General features: G+C 40.9%; 1 protein-coding gene across 2 annotated transcripts in view; it reads right to left on the bottom strand.

Annotated features, from left to right (window-relative positions):
- LOC115362229 (nucleolar protein 4-like) overlaps positions 1–14,487 on the bottom strand; it is a 230,872-nt gene that overhangs the window by 156,094 nt on the left and 60,291 nt on the right. For both annotated transcript variants that reach the window (XM_030056080.1, XM_030056081.1), the window contains exon 4: positions 1,600–1,706. In XM_030056080.1, coding sequence (XP_029911940.1) covers positions 1,600–1,706 — 107 coding nt within the window. The remainder of the gene's footprint in view (positions 1–1,599; positions 1,707–14,487) is intronic.

The raw sequence follows: 14,487 nt of genomic DNA, 5'->3' as shown, positions 1-14,487 counted from the left end.
AAATGTATCAGCTACGTTTTTTTGTTGTGGCAATTGTTTAGTCAATACTTTCAAAAATGATGACAAATGCTCTTTAGTCTCACACATGGTCAAAAAAGTACTTACTATGTATATGTACACTCAGTGTGCACCTTATCAGGCCCACCTGCTCAGTCAAAATAAAATCAGAGCCCAAATGTCACTGTAAAGCCAAAATAATTCAATGTGCTGTGAGGTTACAAAGCCACAGGGCCACCATGCACTTTAACCCTTTATAGGGCACTCACTGAAATACTTTGAAATTCAAAAAAACAACCCTAGACTGTTATTAGTGAACATGACAGGACTTTATTACTTTTATAAAATTTTTCAAAAAAAATCATTTTCCTATAGAAAATCAAAGCCAATAAGATTGGTCAAATGCCACAATCATGTGACCTGGGACGTAGAGCGATCTTTGCTGATTGGCTGCGTGAAGACCAAATGATTATTGAACTAACTGAGACGGAGGATGGGCGTGATATGTAACATTTTTGAAATTAGCAAAAATACTCACTTGCCCGATAAAGGGTTAATGATGTTTTAGTAGAACAGAAATCAGAAAATGTTTGGCATTTTGATCAAAGACAAAGAATTAATCAAATATCAAAGTTACAGTTGATTCATTTTCTGTTAACTGACTCATCATTTCAGTGTTTTTGTTATTATAGTGACCAAAGTAAATGGCTGGTCAAAATGTATGTGGGTTAAACGGCGGCAGTGTTGCAGTCATGTAATGCGAGGCTTTACTTACTCACTATATTCTGTGTGTTAATCCAATTTGCCAAGTGTGAATTTAACGCTATAAGGCTCTGTTTTTTATTATAAAACTGACTGGAAAATTATTATTTGGACGATCCCTGCTGCTAATGTTAGTTCAGCTCTACAGTGTTTATTAGCCACTGAGGAAATCAAACATGAACACACGATGGGGGAACTTTAAAAGTCGCAGGAAACTCTCAAATGACTCGTTAATTCATGTTTTTCGCAGCGTTAGTGTGTGTTGGATTTGGCCACCGCTGCTACACACTGCTCAAAGCCGCATCTTACAGCCTTTCTTACCTACTTTGCTATCACTTTTTCTCTTTTTCTGCTTGTTTATATCTCTGAGAGCCGGGCTAAATGATTTCTCACACTATGTAAATTTATGTGACAACAAAAACAAAAAAACAACTCCTGCGCACCGTCTCATTCTTGCAATTACAACGTGTAATAAGAAGGACTGACACTCCTCCGGCATCAGGCTGAAACTCTGTTATTTCCTCTCCTTAAAATGTTGTAATTGCAGTGTGAGACGGAGTGTGGGAGTGTTTTTTCGCCGTCCGCAGCCTCCTGGTTTTCTGCCACACACCTGTCACCAACAAAACTCCAGTGAACATGATAAACCCCTGAGTTACGGCAAAGGTCGGGGTCAAAGCCGAGATTTACTTCATTATCCAGTTCCAGGGTGATTCCTGTGGTCGCAGAGGGCTTAAAAAAAAAAAAAAAAAAAAAAAAAAAAACACACACACACACACACACTGAACTTCCACTTGACCCCTCGTGTTCAAACCAGCAGCGTTTTCGCAGGAAGTCACGTACCTCGTTGTTGCTCATGCACTGCAGCTTCATCTGTTTCAGGTAGGTGGTGGTGAGGGGCATGTTGTAGTCGATCACCTCCGAAACCAGAGGACTCGGTCTGTCGTTCTCTACGGAGGAGAGGAGGAGAGGAGGAGGAGGAGGAGGAGGAGGAGAGGAAAAGGGGGGAGGAGAAAAGACAAAAGGAAAGGAAAGGAAAGGAAAGGAAAGGAAAGGAAAGGAAAGGAAAGGAAAGGAAAGGAAGGAGAATAGAGAAGAATTACAATTGGTGGAGAAGAGAAGAGAAGAGAAGAGAAGAGAAGAGAAGAGAAGAGAAGAGAAGAGAAAAGGTTTTTAGTCAAAACAGCAACCGTACTGTCATTCTATCAGAGCTTCACGTCCTGCTTTTTTTCCTTTCTTTATTTTTCTTGACTATTTGCTCTTTTTACTTTACAAATTTATTGTAACAAAAAGTAATTTCCCCCTGGGGATCAATAAAGTATTCTGATTCTGATTCTGATTCTGATTAATGAATACAAATCAGAAGTGAAATGTTTTATACGTCAAGCCGTGTTTTCAGTTTTAGAACTGAAAAGTCTCCAAAAGCTTCCACTCCAGAGGCCCGGCCGCTGGAGTGTTAACGCCGACTGTCATGTCTGTCTTTTTCAGAGAGCCAACGCTAGAGGACCCTCCAGAGCTGGGAGGGAATGTGTGTGTGTGTGTGTGTGTGTGTGTGTGTGTGTGTGTGTGTTGCCTAGCCGTAGAGTAGTATATATCATGTACAGTGCTGTAATAAAGCCATGTGCAACAACATGCCAACACACTCGTCTGGTAGTTTTCAGACTCCAAAGTCCACATCAGATTAAAAACACAAAGCTGGACGAGAGCAGGAACCCACTTTTCCACTTTTGTGTTTTGGAAAGTTTCCGTTGAGCGACACCAAAAGTCCCTGATGTTTTTCATGACTAAATTGTTGAATTTCCATGACCAACACAAACCTAACCTGATTTGTTTTGTCCTTCAAAAAGTTTAAACACACTTCAGAATTGGAGGTCTGATGAATTCAAGTTTATTATTCTGTTTTATTCCATAGGAAAAGTGAGCATAAACCTGAACACCAAGGAAAGAAAATATGTTTAGTTAACGCCTGCTTTTTCTTTTTTTTTTTCTTTTTTTTTTTAAATTGAGGTTGACAAAATCATGTCATGATATCACATGATTTGTCCCAAGAACTCATTAGATCTTCTGACTTTCCCTGTGTGGAATAGACGTTTCAAAGCAAAACAAACTGCAAACAAAATCTGAACATAACTGGACTGCAATCACTGTTTGAATTTCAATCACTTTTTTGAATTTCAAATTGCACGTGCTGTTTGCAGCAATGTTATTCTGAGGCAATAGTTTTGACCACATAGCACAATATCGTTATTGTGACGATACTGTAGGGATAACCTCTAGAGCTTTCATAGGATACTGACACACTGAGATTTTTGATGATTAGTAATTTGAATATGATGACTAAGCAGGGAGAGACAAATAACAGAGCAGCTACAGAATTCAGAAAACTGCATTTCTTTACTGTAATGCTGCGTTAAAATCAGAAAAAGACAGCACTCATACCACATCACGGTAAAACGATCCCAGACATCTAGTCTGATATCACGATATCGACAGACTCACTTGCTTACTCGTGTGTGTTATGTGGTGAAGATCACAGAGATAAAGAGTGGATTTTCATTTCGGGGTGAACTATTCCTTTAATGCCTTGCTCCGCCCCGCTGAGCAACTCCATCTCTCTCTTTTTATCTCTTCCACCGTTTCATAGTCAAATTTATTTATGATGCGATTTTAAAACGCAGCTCCACCACAGTCGGTTTCACGGCTGCGTCCCGCCGCTTCACCGGATAAAAGCCGAGATAAAATCAGAGATAAAATCAGAGGGAGGAGGAGAGCATCACGCTGCATCGCCTTCACACACTCTGCCTGTCTCTCTCTCTCCGTCTCTGTCTCTCTCACCTCCTTCCACACCTCTGCCTCCTGTCAGTCATTTATCCTCTGACCCAGTAAAGGACGAGTCTGCAGCGTCGGTGGGACGGACACGAGCGCAGGGAGCAGGATCAATACGGCTCAGTGAAATAGACAGGACTGTCATCATTGATCGGTGATTGATAGTCTTGTTCAAGGACGAGAGAGAAAGTGTGTGTGCATGTGTGTGTGTGTGTGTGTATCTGGCCGTGTACGGTCCAGAGCCTGATGGGCTGTGATAACTGATTGATTGTGATAAGAAGCTGCCATGTGTTTGCAGCCGGTTGCCAATATGTGGCTCTGGACCCCCCAGCAGGTCATGGTGGTGATGAAGATGATGATGATGATGATGGTGCATGACTACAGAGATCATTTTAAAAATGTGGAAAAAATACAGTAAGAGTAAATTACTATGTTGCTCATTTTTGCGTTGGACATATTCCTCTTGACAAATAATTAATATTTGCAGCCTCCAGGCTTCGCTAATTAATTGAGTGAGATTGCGCCGTCATTTAATGTCACAGTTCAGTATTCTCTGAGTAAAAGGATTTTTTATTTGTGTGGGCTGTGAAAAATCAGTGTTGAAAACTGGGCATCGCTCTCTAACCAGGCCCTAATGAAGACCCAGTGTGGGTCAGCGTTTTGTGTCATCTTTTCATCTTGATTTTTACTTTGATATCCTTTAGTTATCGATGAATTTTGCATTTTACTTCACGTCCTGCTCTGTGTGAGTGTGCCTGAAGAACGCCAGCGGCCTTATACTTCCATGGAAGGTGAAAACGGCTGCAGTTTTCCGAGGAGAAAGCACGAAGGTATCCAAGAAAAAAACGCAATCAGACGACTGAAGACGAAGACGTTGTTCGTATCAGTTTGATCAAATTTCAACGTTTTCCTCGTCAGTCTGGTTCATTTCTCCAGATGAGAGTGATGACACGCAACAATTAACCGGGAAATGAGTCATGTCAGGATTCATCACTGATCTGTTAATCGCCATTAAGAATTTAATTCAATTTGAATTTGATAACTGACCTCTTAAACAGATCTAGGCTATTTCCTGTTCCTTTTTTTATTATATATACATATTTATATATATATACTGTCTATATTTACATAGGCTGTTTATATTTTTCTCTATATTTTTATATTTACTGCTTATATATATATATATATTATATTTATTATTTATTACACATATACTACTTACTTATATATAGGCTGTTTATTTATACTTATTATATATATACTATTTATATTTTTATTTACATTTATATATGCTGTTTACATTTATTTACATATACTGTTTATAGTTTACATACTGTTTATATCCACACATACTGTCTATATATACTGTTTATACCTATATATATATATATATATATTTATATACTGTTATATATCTTATATATCTTATATTCTGTATTTACACTTATATTTACACTTCTTTTTCTGCTCTTTTTTTGGATACCTCAATATCAATATTGAGGTATCCAGTCAAACATATTGTGATATTTATTCATATATTTATCGCCCAGCCCTAATAACACATTACTACTTTTTGAACATTTTTACTATCCCAATATATACACATGCACGTACACACACACACACACACACACACACACACACACACACACACACACACTCAGTCCACCCGCTGTCCAATTAAACATTGCCCCAGTCCACAGTGATTAACTGCATTTAATAATTCACAGCTGAACTTTAGTGGGAGTCACTCCAGCATAGAGACGGAGGGGGCTGGAGTGTGTGTGTGTGTGTGTGTGTGTGTGTGTGTGTGTGTGTGTGTGTGTGTCATGGAGGGGCCGAACCCCCACAGGCTAGGAAGGCAATTAGCTGCTCTTTCTCTCTTCGTGTGGTATCCAGCATGTACACGCGCGCACACACACACACACACACACAAAGTAATAACAGCCCTGACGCTCCAATATTGGTGCATGTGTGTGTGTGTGTGTGCGTGTGTGTGTGTGTGCGAGACAGAGACCAGACAGAGTTATAGGTCTCCCGCCCAGCAGGAAGTCCAGACCTTCTTCAGATGGAATAATTTAATTCATGTTGTTCAGTGCAAACCTCATGTTTGTTTGTTGTTGTTTTGTTTCTGTAAGTGTTACACTGTAAACAATGCCTATGTTTACATGGACCGCAATAATCTGATATTCACCTGACTGAGAAAAGACGTGCAATAAGAGATGTCCTCGTAAACAGCATTTTCTGATTACCTTGACCTCAGTAAGGTCGTAGACGCAGTAAGCAGCACTGGGTTTAAGGCTCGTGCAGTATTCCAGCTTTAGTCGTGTTACTGAAGAGTATTTTAGCCATGTTTACGGATTTATTGCGACATGACATCCAGCAATCCAGCTGCTCGCGGTCTTTTAGCGACTTTCATGGCGAATCTTTTTGTGCGAGGTGGAAACGCACTGCAAGCTGAATATGTTCTGTGAAATGTGAAATGCTTACGTGGCGCTTGGTGAAGTCTGTGCTCTGTTGCAGGTAAATCACACTCTTATTTTACTGAGAATGCGGTCAGCAGTCGGATTATGTAGCCCATGCAAACGTAGTCACTGTTTCATCACTGATGATACTGTGTTATACCAGACATCCCGGTGTGTCTGGGATTGTCCCGGTTTCAATCTGGGTGTCCTGCACTCACACCTTGTGTTTTGTTTTTAAAGACAATCTTAGTCCAGTAATTTTAGGCCAAAATTGGGGTCAACCTCGGACAAATTGCAAGAGAAGCAAACTCAACTGATTTTGTATCCTCAGTTTGTCCTGAGTGAGGGGGAAAAAGTCCCAAGGAATCCCATTGGTGGAAAGTTTAGAAAATCACCTATTTATGACCACATATTACCAAAAAACACTGTTTTTAACACACAGGGGAAAGGGGTTCAAAATTTTACTTTCAGATATCACTATAAAAATTCACAAGTTGATTACACACACAAAGACAAGAAAAAAAGTCCATTACAAGTTCTTTGAATTATTCTGTTTACACATGCATATCACACATTATCTGATTTGATATGTGCTAATAAGGAATATGAGGAATAAATGCCAGAACAGATATTTAAACAGATATTTAAACAGTAAATTAAAAGATTACTATATATATAGTTACCTTGAATTAAAAGGTTACTATATAACAGTGAATTAAAATGTTACTATATATATAGTAACATTTTAATTCACTGTTTAAATATCTGTTTTGGCATTTATTCCAATTAGTGCATATCAAATCAGATAATGTGTGATATGCATGTGTAAACAGAATAATTCAAAGAATTTGTAATTTACTTTTTTTCTTGTCTTTGTGTGTGTAATCAACTTGTGAATTTTTATAGTGATATCTGAAAGTCAAATGTTGAACCCCTTTCCCCTGTGTGTTAAAAACAGTGTTTTTTGGTAATATGTGGTCATAAATAGGTGATTTTCAAAACTTTCCACCAATGGGATTCCTTGGGACTTTTTCCCCTCACTCAGGACAAACTGAGGATACAGAATCAGTTGAGTTTGCTTCTCTTGCAATTTGTCCGAGGTTTTTTCATAAAATGACTGGACTATCTGACAATCAGTGCATATGTTACATTACATCAGTGTAATCTCTGTGTTTGGTGTTTACTACTGTCATCATACAGTTTTCAACTCTGTTTCGGTGGATTTTGGGAGACAAAACAGTTTTTCATCCGATGAGGTGCTGTCCGTGGGGCTGACAGGTGCGCTCGGGAGGTTTGCTAAATGCTGAAACGACTGTCCCTCATCCTGATGAAAAGAATGGCACATGCATAAATGTGCACTAAATGTTTGGTGGTTTGAAGATACAGTCACCCACCGATATCACAGAATGTAGTGAAAAAGCATGACAATATTCCTGTAGTACTCCAAAAAGAATGAAGGCTATGATCACTTCTGAACGTGGTTGTGCCTGTTTTCGAACTGTTTCAGTAGTTTTGCAGGGACGGCTGCACGCCTCCTCCCACAGACCTGCCTTGTGTTTTGGTTGCAACACTTTTTCAGCAGCTTCTCCAGCCTTTGCCCGCAGCACCTGGGGTGGCATTTTTCCCAGTGAGTGTGTGTCAAGTTCACCTACATCCTCATTACAGAAAAAGATATTAACCCTCTTCATTAAATACAAAGAGTGATCAATAAATTTCTCTGTTTTTTATCTACAACTCTGTCCCCATTAGCTGGACAGACTGCAAGCACATAGTAATAAGAATGGCATCCTTGTGCTCTGTAAGGCAAGGCAAGGCAAGGCAAGTTTATTTGTATAGCACAATTCAACACAAGGTAATTCAAAGTGCTTTACAGAGACATTAAAAGCAACAAGACACAATTTAAAACAATAAAAACAGTCAATAAAAAAGGGAATTAGAAATTGTGAATGATAGCGATAATAAAATACAGTCACAATGTACGCTGCTGTATGCTCTCTTTGTGTTTTACAAACGCCACTTACAAAGGCAGGGTGACTTTGAGCAGAAAAAAGTGCCTAACTATGTCTATAATACTCTATATAGTGAGTTCATAGTTATTAACTTTGATCATTCTTTCACTGATTTCAATTGGGAACCTTAGATTTTGTAAATAGGTAGATCATGTAATATATTGGTTTTCCTTTTCTATGTGGTGTGTAGAGACACTTCAGTGTGTTTCAGTGTGTGCCTAACAGAGGCATTAAAAAGGAAATAAGACAGAAAGTGATTCAGTGCGCAATACATGTGTGGTGATTTTTTTTTTTTTTTTTTTTTTTTTTTGAGTGTGACAGGAAATTACAGCGAACACATCTGTAATGTGGAACATTCAACCGCGCATTTGATTAATAACAACATTCGGCCTAATAACTCTTTTCCACAAGCTGCACGCAGGGTTTCTGCTGCGGCGCTGCACAGCCTTTACAGACGACTGGAAGAAGCCCTGTTCCACTTTTTGTATTGGATTGTTGGTTTATGTGCAAGTAAAAAGAGGCAGCTTGAATCTTGAGTCAGTTAAAAAAAAATAAAGCCAAGCCGGGACACAAACCATGAGAAGAGGGAACCATTACAGCACGACGAAAGTCTAATGTGGAAACCAGATCAAACATGAGTCTGGTCTGCTTTAACTCCCATGTTTTATCAACAGAGCTGAGAGCAAAGGCGTCGAATACACTCTCAGAGTCGTGTTCATGAAACTTGGAGGTAGCAGCTTTGCACCCCGCAAATTTAACAGCGAGGTAATTTGAGGTGATTCATAAAGTTGCCGTGGTGCTGATTAGCGCGGTTGAATCAGATTACCTAGGTGTTATCATCAGCTGTGTCCCAGATGGAAGCCAATGAAAATCAACATGTTAATGAGCTTATGCATATTTAACACCCACCCAAGCACAATGGATGAAGCATCAGAATGAGGACGAGACAGATGAGATTTTTGCCCGATTCCCCGTGCACTCTCACTTCAGGATAGCAGTGTTTTTCACAGCAAAGTCCACATGACCTGGGGAGTGGCATTTAATCAATTTGAACCGTAATTAATAAAATACATGAGTCTATTAAACACTGGCCATCATTTAGGTCTGTTTTTTATCAGTAGACACAATTTGAATGTATTAAGTATTATCTGGAGTAATATCCAACTTGAATTCATCTCTAGCACTGAATTAGATAGATAGATAGATAGATAGATACTTTATTCATCCCGAAGGAAATTCGCAGTTTTTCAGCAGTATCCACAGATTACAAGATTAAATAAATAAAAAATAAAGAATAAGATATTTATTATATAATTATGTCTGATAAAAGGTGGTGGTATTTTTTGTGCAGCCGTGTGCTATAAAAAATCACTTACAGGACATGCAAACAAGCAGAGGGAGGCTGTAGTGCAAAAACAGCGGATGCAGAATGAATATGGGCATTCGTCGTCTTTATAGCAGTCTTTACAGTTTTTAATTTTTTTTTTTGTTTGTTTGTTTGTGACTGGCATTGTGCTTATATTAGACGTCACCACCTATTCCTAAATGACACCATTTTTGGAAAGTGAGGTAGGTTTTTCCGTAATTTTTTAGTGCACCTCTATGCAATCATAAATACTTTTTAGATTTGTTTCATTTCATGCAGGAACATTTTCACCTTGAAAGTTTAACACAACACTGACTCCTCTACGAGAACAGAACAACGCTGTGTCCCTTCGTAAGACAGCGGTGACCTCGAATGTCCAAGTTTCACAGAGTTCCCTTCGCACCAGTTTCATTTCTTCAGCTTTATTTTCTTTATGCTCTCCAAATATTCATCTTTACACAAGAACTCGCTCTGAAATTTCTTCACCCTCGCCCACATCCTCCGTCGACTTCCATCTTTGTCCTTCTCTGCAGACGCTCAGTTTCACTCTCATTTCAATTTCTTCGTCTTCTGCCTCAACATCTTGTTCTCTCTCCATCTTCCTCCCTCGGCTTCACACTTCTGTACGTTCTGCAACACCCCCCCTCTCTCTCTCTCTCTCTCTCTCCCCCTCCCTCTGCAGAAAGGAGCTCGTTTCCGGGGCCATTTTCTTTGTTAAAAGCCGTTAATTAGGCTAATTGAGGAGAGAGACAGGACACTCCAATGACTCTTCTCTTTAATGAGGGACAAGGAGAGAGCCGGGGGGGGGCATGGAGGGGGGTGACAGAGGGTGTAGGGATGAGCAGAGAAAGCGATAGAAAGAGGGTGGATGAGGTTTTAGTAATGGGACAGGAAGCTCGGAGCGGAGCGGGGGAAGAAGAAGGGGACGATGGGAGGCAGAAACAGGAGAAAAGGCCGCAGAGCTCAAAGCAGGATGGAGGGGGAGGATGAAAGAGAAGGATGGGGGAGGAAACGAGGAAAGAGATGGACGCGCTGTAAGGGGGATGGAAACATGGGTGGCGATGGGGGGGGCGTAAAGGGGGGAAGGGTGCCTTTAGGGTGCCAGTGGCTTGATGCAGAATAATGGAGGGGAGAGGGAGGGTGGCAAAGAGAGGGGATGGGCGAAGAGGAGAGAAAGGAGAAAATGGGATGTCGGAGTCCTCCAGCCGCAGAGAGTTAAACGTCTCCTGTTGTTTGACTTGTTTTTGTCCCCCATCTCATGAAGTCAGGGTGGGAGGGATCTCCACTGAATTCAGTGGAAATCATGACGAAGACGAGACGAGCCGAGCTAAAAATAGATCATGGATAATAACAACTATGATGATGTATGTTTGGTTTTCACTGACGAGACGAGACGGGATGAAAATGTTATCAGTCGACTGTCAGATCCTCAAAAAAAATCTCCCCTTGTGATCCCCGGCCACAACGGTGTGCAGAGTTCACTATGATTCAAAAACAGCACAGACCTCTGGACACACTTTACTGATAACGCTGCAGAAAATGAAACACAACACAGCAGATGTTTTTTTGCTGCTGTCCGATGAGCCGTGTTGTTGCGATCGTCTACGCAGGACGCAGCTCAACAAATGTCGCCACGACAGCCAAAGAAAGGAAGTTGAGTTTGTTGATTCTTCGCTCTGTGACGTTACAGGCATGGAGTTCAGACTGAAGTGCATCTAAAATCATCCGTGTGTGTCTGATGAAACGCTACTGTGTTGGTTCCATTTTAAAAATCACAAAAATGCACCTCTGTAGATTTTGTCAACAAAAACTAGACTAAAACTAACCATAATTCAGAAGATTAAAATGTGACTAAGAATATCGTACATTTTAGTCAAAAGACTAAGACTAAATCAAAATCAGCTGCCAAAAAAAATAAAATACAAAAAATGGTGGAACGATTTGTTATGAGCCAGGGAAGACATGTCAAACTCTGTGGGCGTCATAAAGCTCATAACTTTTGAAGATATCACATCGCGTGGCATGCCACCCTAACCCTGGGCATGGCATACCACAGAAAGATACATAACTTCCCAAACAAATGAGCATAACACAATTTTGACACCGTTTTTTCCCTAACAAATAAAAAACAGCATAAAATCCCAAAAATGCAACTACCGTAATTTCCGGACTATTGAGCGCACCTGAATATAAGCCGCACCAACTAAATTTAAAAAGAAAAAAGAATTTGAACATATATAGGCCGCACCTCTTTATAAGCCGCAGGTGTCCACGTTGTAACATGAGATATTTACACAGAAAGATTTTTTTTTAATTTTTACTTAAATAAATGCTTTTTTTCCGAGCAGCGCCTGTAACACGGCAGTACAGCGACAGTAAAACGGCAGTAACACGGCTGGTTTAAAAAAATAACCAGCCTACCAGAAAAGTCATTCAAAGTCAAAAGTCCTTCATCTTCCTCCTGCGCACTAAAACCACTGAAGTCCTCTTCTTCAGTGTCGGAATTGAAAAGCCTCAGAATGACTTCGTCACACACTTTCTCAGTCTCTCTTTCGTTGTCGCTCTCAATGTCACTTTCGTCTCGAGGTGAATTTGTGCTTGTGCTGTCCTCTTCATCACGCAACTTAAAAGCTGCAACATATGCATTTCTTCGTGTGTTTTCCATGATGAGGGTGTGTGCATCTACGGTGTGCATGATGCGCAAAATGACTGTTCAAAACAGAATCAAACTAGCGTCTTCCTCGGCGCATCATCTCTGCCACCTGTCTGTCTTGCTCTCGCGCTTCCTGCTAGAGCGCCCCCTGGAGGCCGTGAGCCCGTAAAAGTCTATAGATTAGCCGCATCGTTGTTTAAGCCGCAGGGTTCAAAGCCTGTGAAAAAAGTAGCGGCTTATAGTCCGGAAGTTACGGTAAACGTTTATACACTTTTCCCTTTTTCACTTCATCCACCTGAGGCGGATAAACTGTATTGCCCAAAAGAAATGCAATGAAAACACTTTTACTGAATAAAAGCAGGACATGCGCACAGGATTTAAGCAAGAGACCGGCTGCTGTTTGACCTCTGACCTCAGAGCACAGAGCTGGCGGTCATGGCGGATGGAGGTAAAGCCGACAGGTACAGGTGGACAGATGAAGCATCAAGACCCCAAAGAATGGAACAGGAAACAGCAGCAGTCAGATGATAATGATGATGTACTTTATTATTATTCACTTAGATATTATGGAAGCAGACCTTAACTGGCTTGATTTTTGAGCGACGGGAAATTGACCTTACAGTGCCAGGAGGGAGGGGGGCGGGACTTCCTTCCTGTGTGAAGGAGAGAAGCTGCTGGCTGCGGTCTTTAAAGCGCAGATGCAGAACATCTTCATTGTGGTTTTTACACATAACAGGCTCTTCCACATGAAATCCAACGTCTGAGTCAATGTTACCGTGCAGATTATTCAGGATTCATATGCATGCTTTATTTTCTATTCACAGACACCCCTGTGTGAAGGATTCCTCCACATTCAGCGGGGTCCTGGCAGAGTAAGCCCGTGGATATCGCAGCTTTACCATGAAAGCAGCAGTAAACAGGATAGAGTGTTTACGCGGCTCGGTAACCTGGGTAATCCTGGCATATAACAAGTCTATTAAATCAGGTTTCAGGTTAAGAGCTTATTCAGGTCGGTGTGAATGGGGCATTATTCTGTTTACACGCACACGCTCTCAAAGCGATAGGTGAGCGAGATGCTGGCACGCGGTTTTTTTGGCACCCTGCGCCGTTCCCTATCCAAGAATTCAGATAATTTTAGCTCGTTTTCAAAGCCTGTTCTTTGAAGCAGGTTGGGCTCACTGGGCGCTGCTGGCATTGGAAATCAAATCAAAAGCCTCTCAGTTACTCTACCACACTATTACCGAGTGCAGCTAGACAAATATCTCAGGCCGATAACGTCCTTTTTATGAAATTTCCCATCTCTGCAAGTCTGTGTCATCCACTGTTAAAATGGCGGGGGTTCCTTTGTGATCGTCCTGGGGAGGGATCCCTCCTCTGTTGCTCCCCTGAGGTTTCTTCCTATTTTTCTCCTTGTTAAAGGGGTTTTTTTTAGGGAGTTGTTCCTCATCCGATGTGAGGGTCTAAGGACAGAGGATGTTGTATTTTTCTGTAAAGCCCTTTGGGACAAATTTGTAATTTGTGATTCTGGGCTATACAAATAAATAAAATTGAATTGAATTGAATTGAATCGCAGCTACATCAAAAGTCTTATTTTGCTTTCTTGATTTTTTAAAAACATTTAATTTAATTCTGGGGGGAAAACACTGAATACAGATTTAAAGGTACTGAATACTGGCACGAAATGTTGGCATGAACAATTAGCAGCTTCGGTCCAAAAACCATGAACACCGCCCGTCAGAAACTGGCATCAACGCCCAAACCGGCCTATCAAACCGAACCTCGTTTCTTTCTAATCTTTTTTTTTTTTTTTTTTCCAACCGGTGTAGAACGAACGTGCATGTTGTTGTTTTTTGAACTTTGCAAGGAGAAACGCTCACCATGTGATTTCAGCCTTTAACTGCGGCGCGTGTGTGCCAGGGAGGAGGAGGAGGAGGAGGAGGAGGGCGAACGCGACAGAGGGAGGGAGGATGAAAGAGGGGAACGGGAAATCTAATTGAAAGACATGGCAGAAAAAAAGTAGGCAAATAAGAGAAGAGGGCGAGAGAGAGAGGGAAGAGAGAGAGGAGCAGGGGAGGAGAGAAGGACAGGACGGATCCCTTTGAACCGCCACATTTTAATGGAACGGCAGAGAAAGAAACATAAGGAGGGAGAGAGATCAAATTTTTCTCTGCCGATGTTGCTCTTGAATTTCATGTCAGCATAGCGTGCTGAATTAAATTTAACTGAGCTGGAATGAAGTGAATTGGGAGAGAGAGAGAGAGAAGGAGAGAGAGAGGGAACAACCAGTTAAAATATTAACCAGCCCTCTCTTCTCTGCATTACTGCTGTTAAAATCGACCGATAATCCCCTTGTTTTGTTTGGATGGAGCATCGACTGTTGTCTGATGTAGAGCCGAGGGCGGAATTAAACTG

The sequence above is a fragment of the Myripristis murdjan genome, chromosome 7 (assembly GCF_902150065.1).
Source record: "Myripristis murdjan chromosome 7, fMyrMur1.1, whole genome shotgun sequence".
In the NCBI taxonomy this organism is placed as follows: domain Eukaryota; kingdom Metazoa; phylum Chordata; class Actinopteri; order Holocentriformes; family Holocentridae; genus Myripristis; species Myripristis murdjan.
Note: the sequence above shows the minus strand (reverse complement) of the source record. Positions and strands in the feature narration are given on the sequence as shown.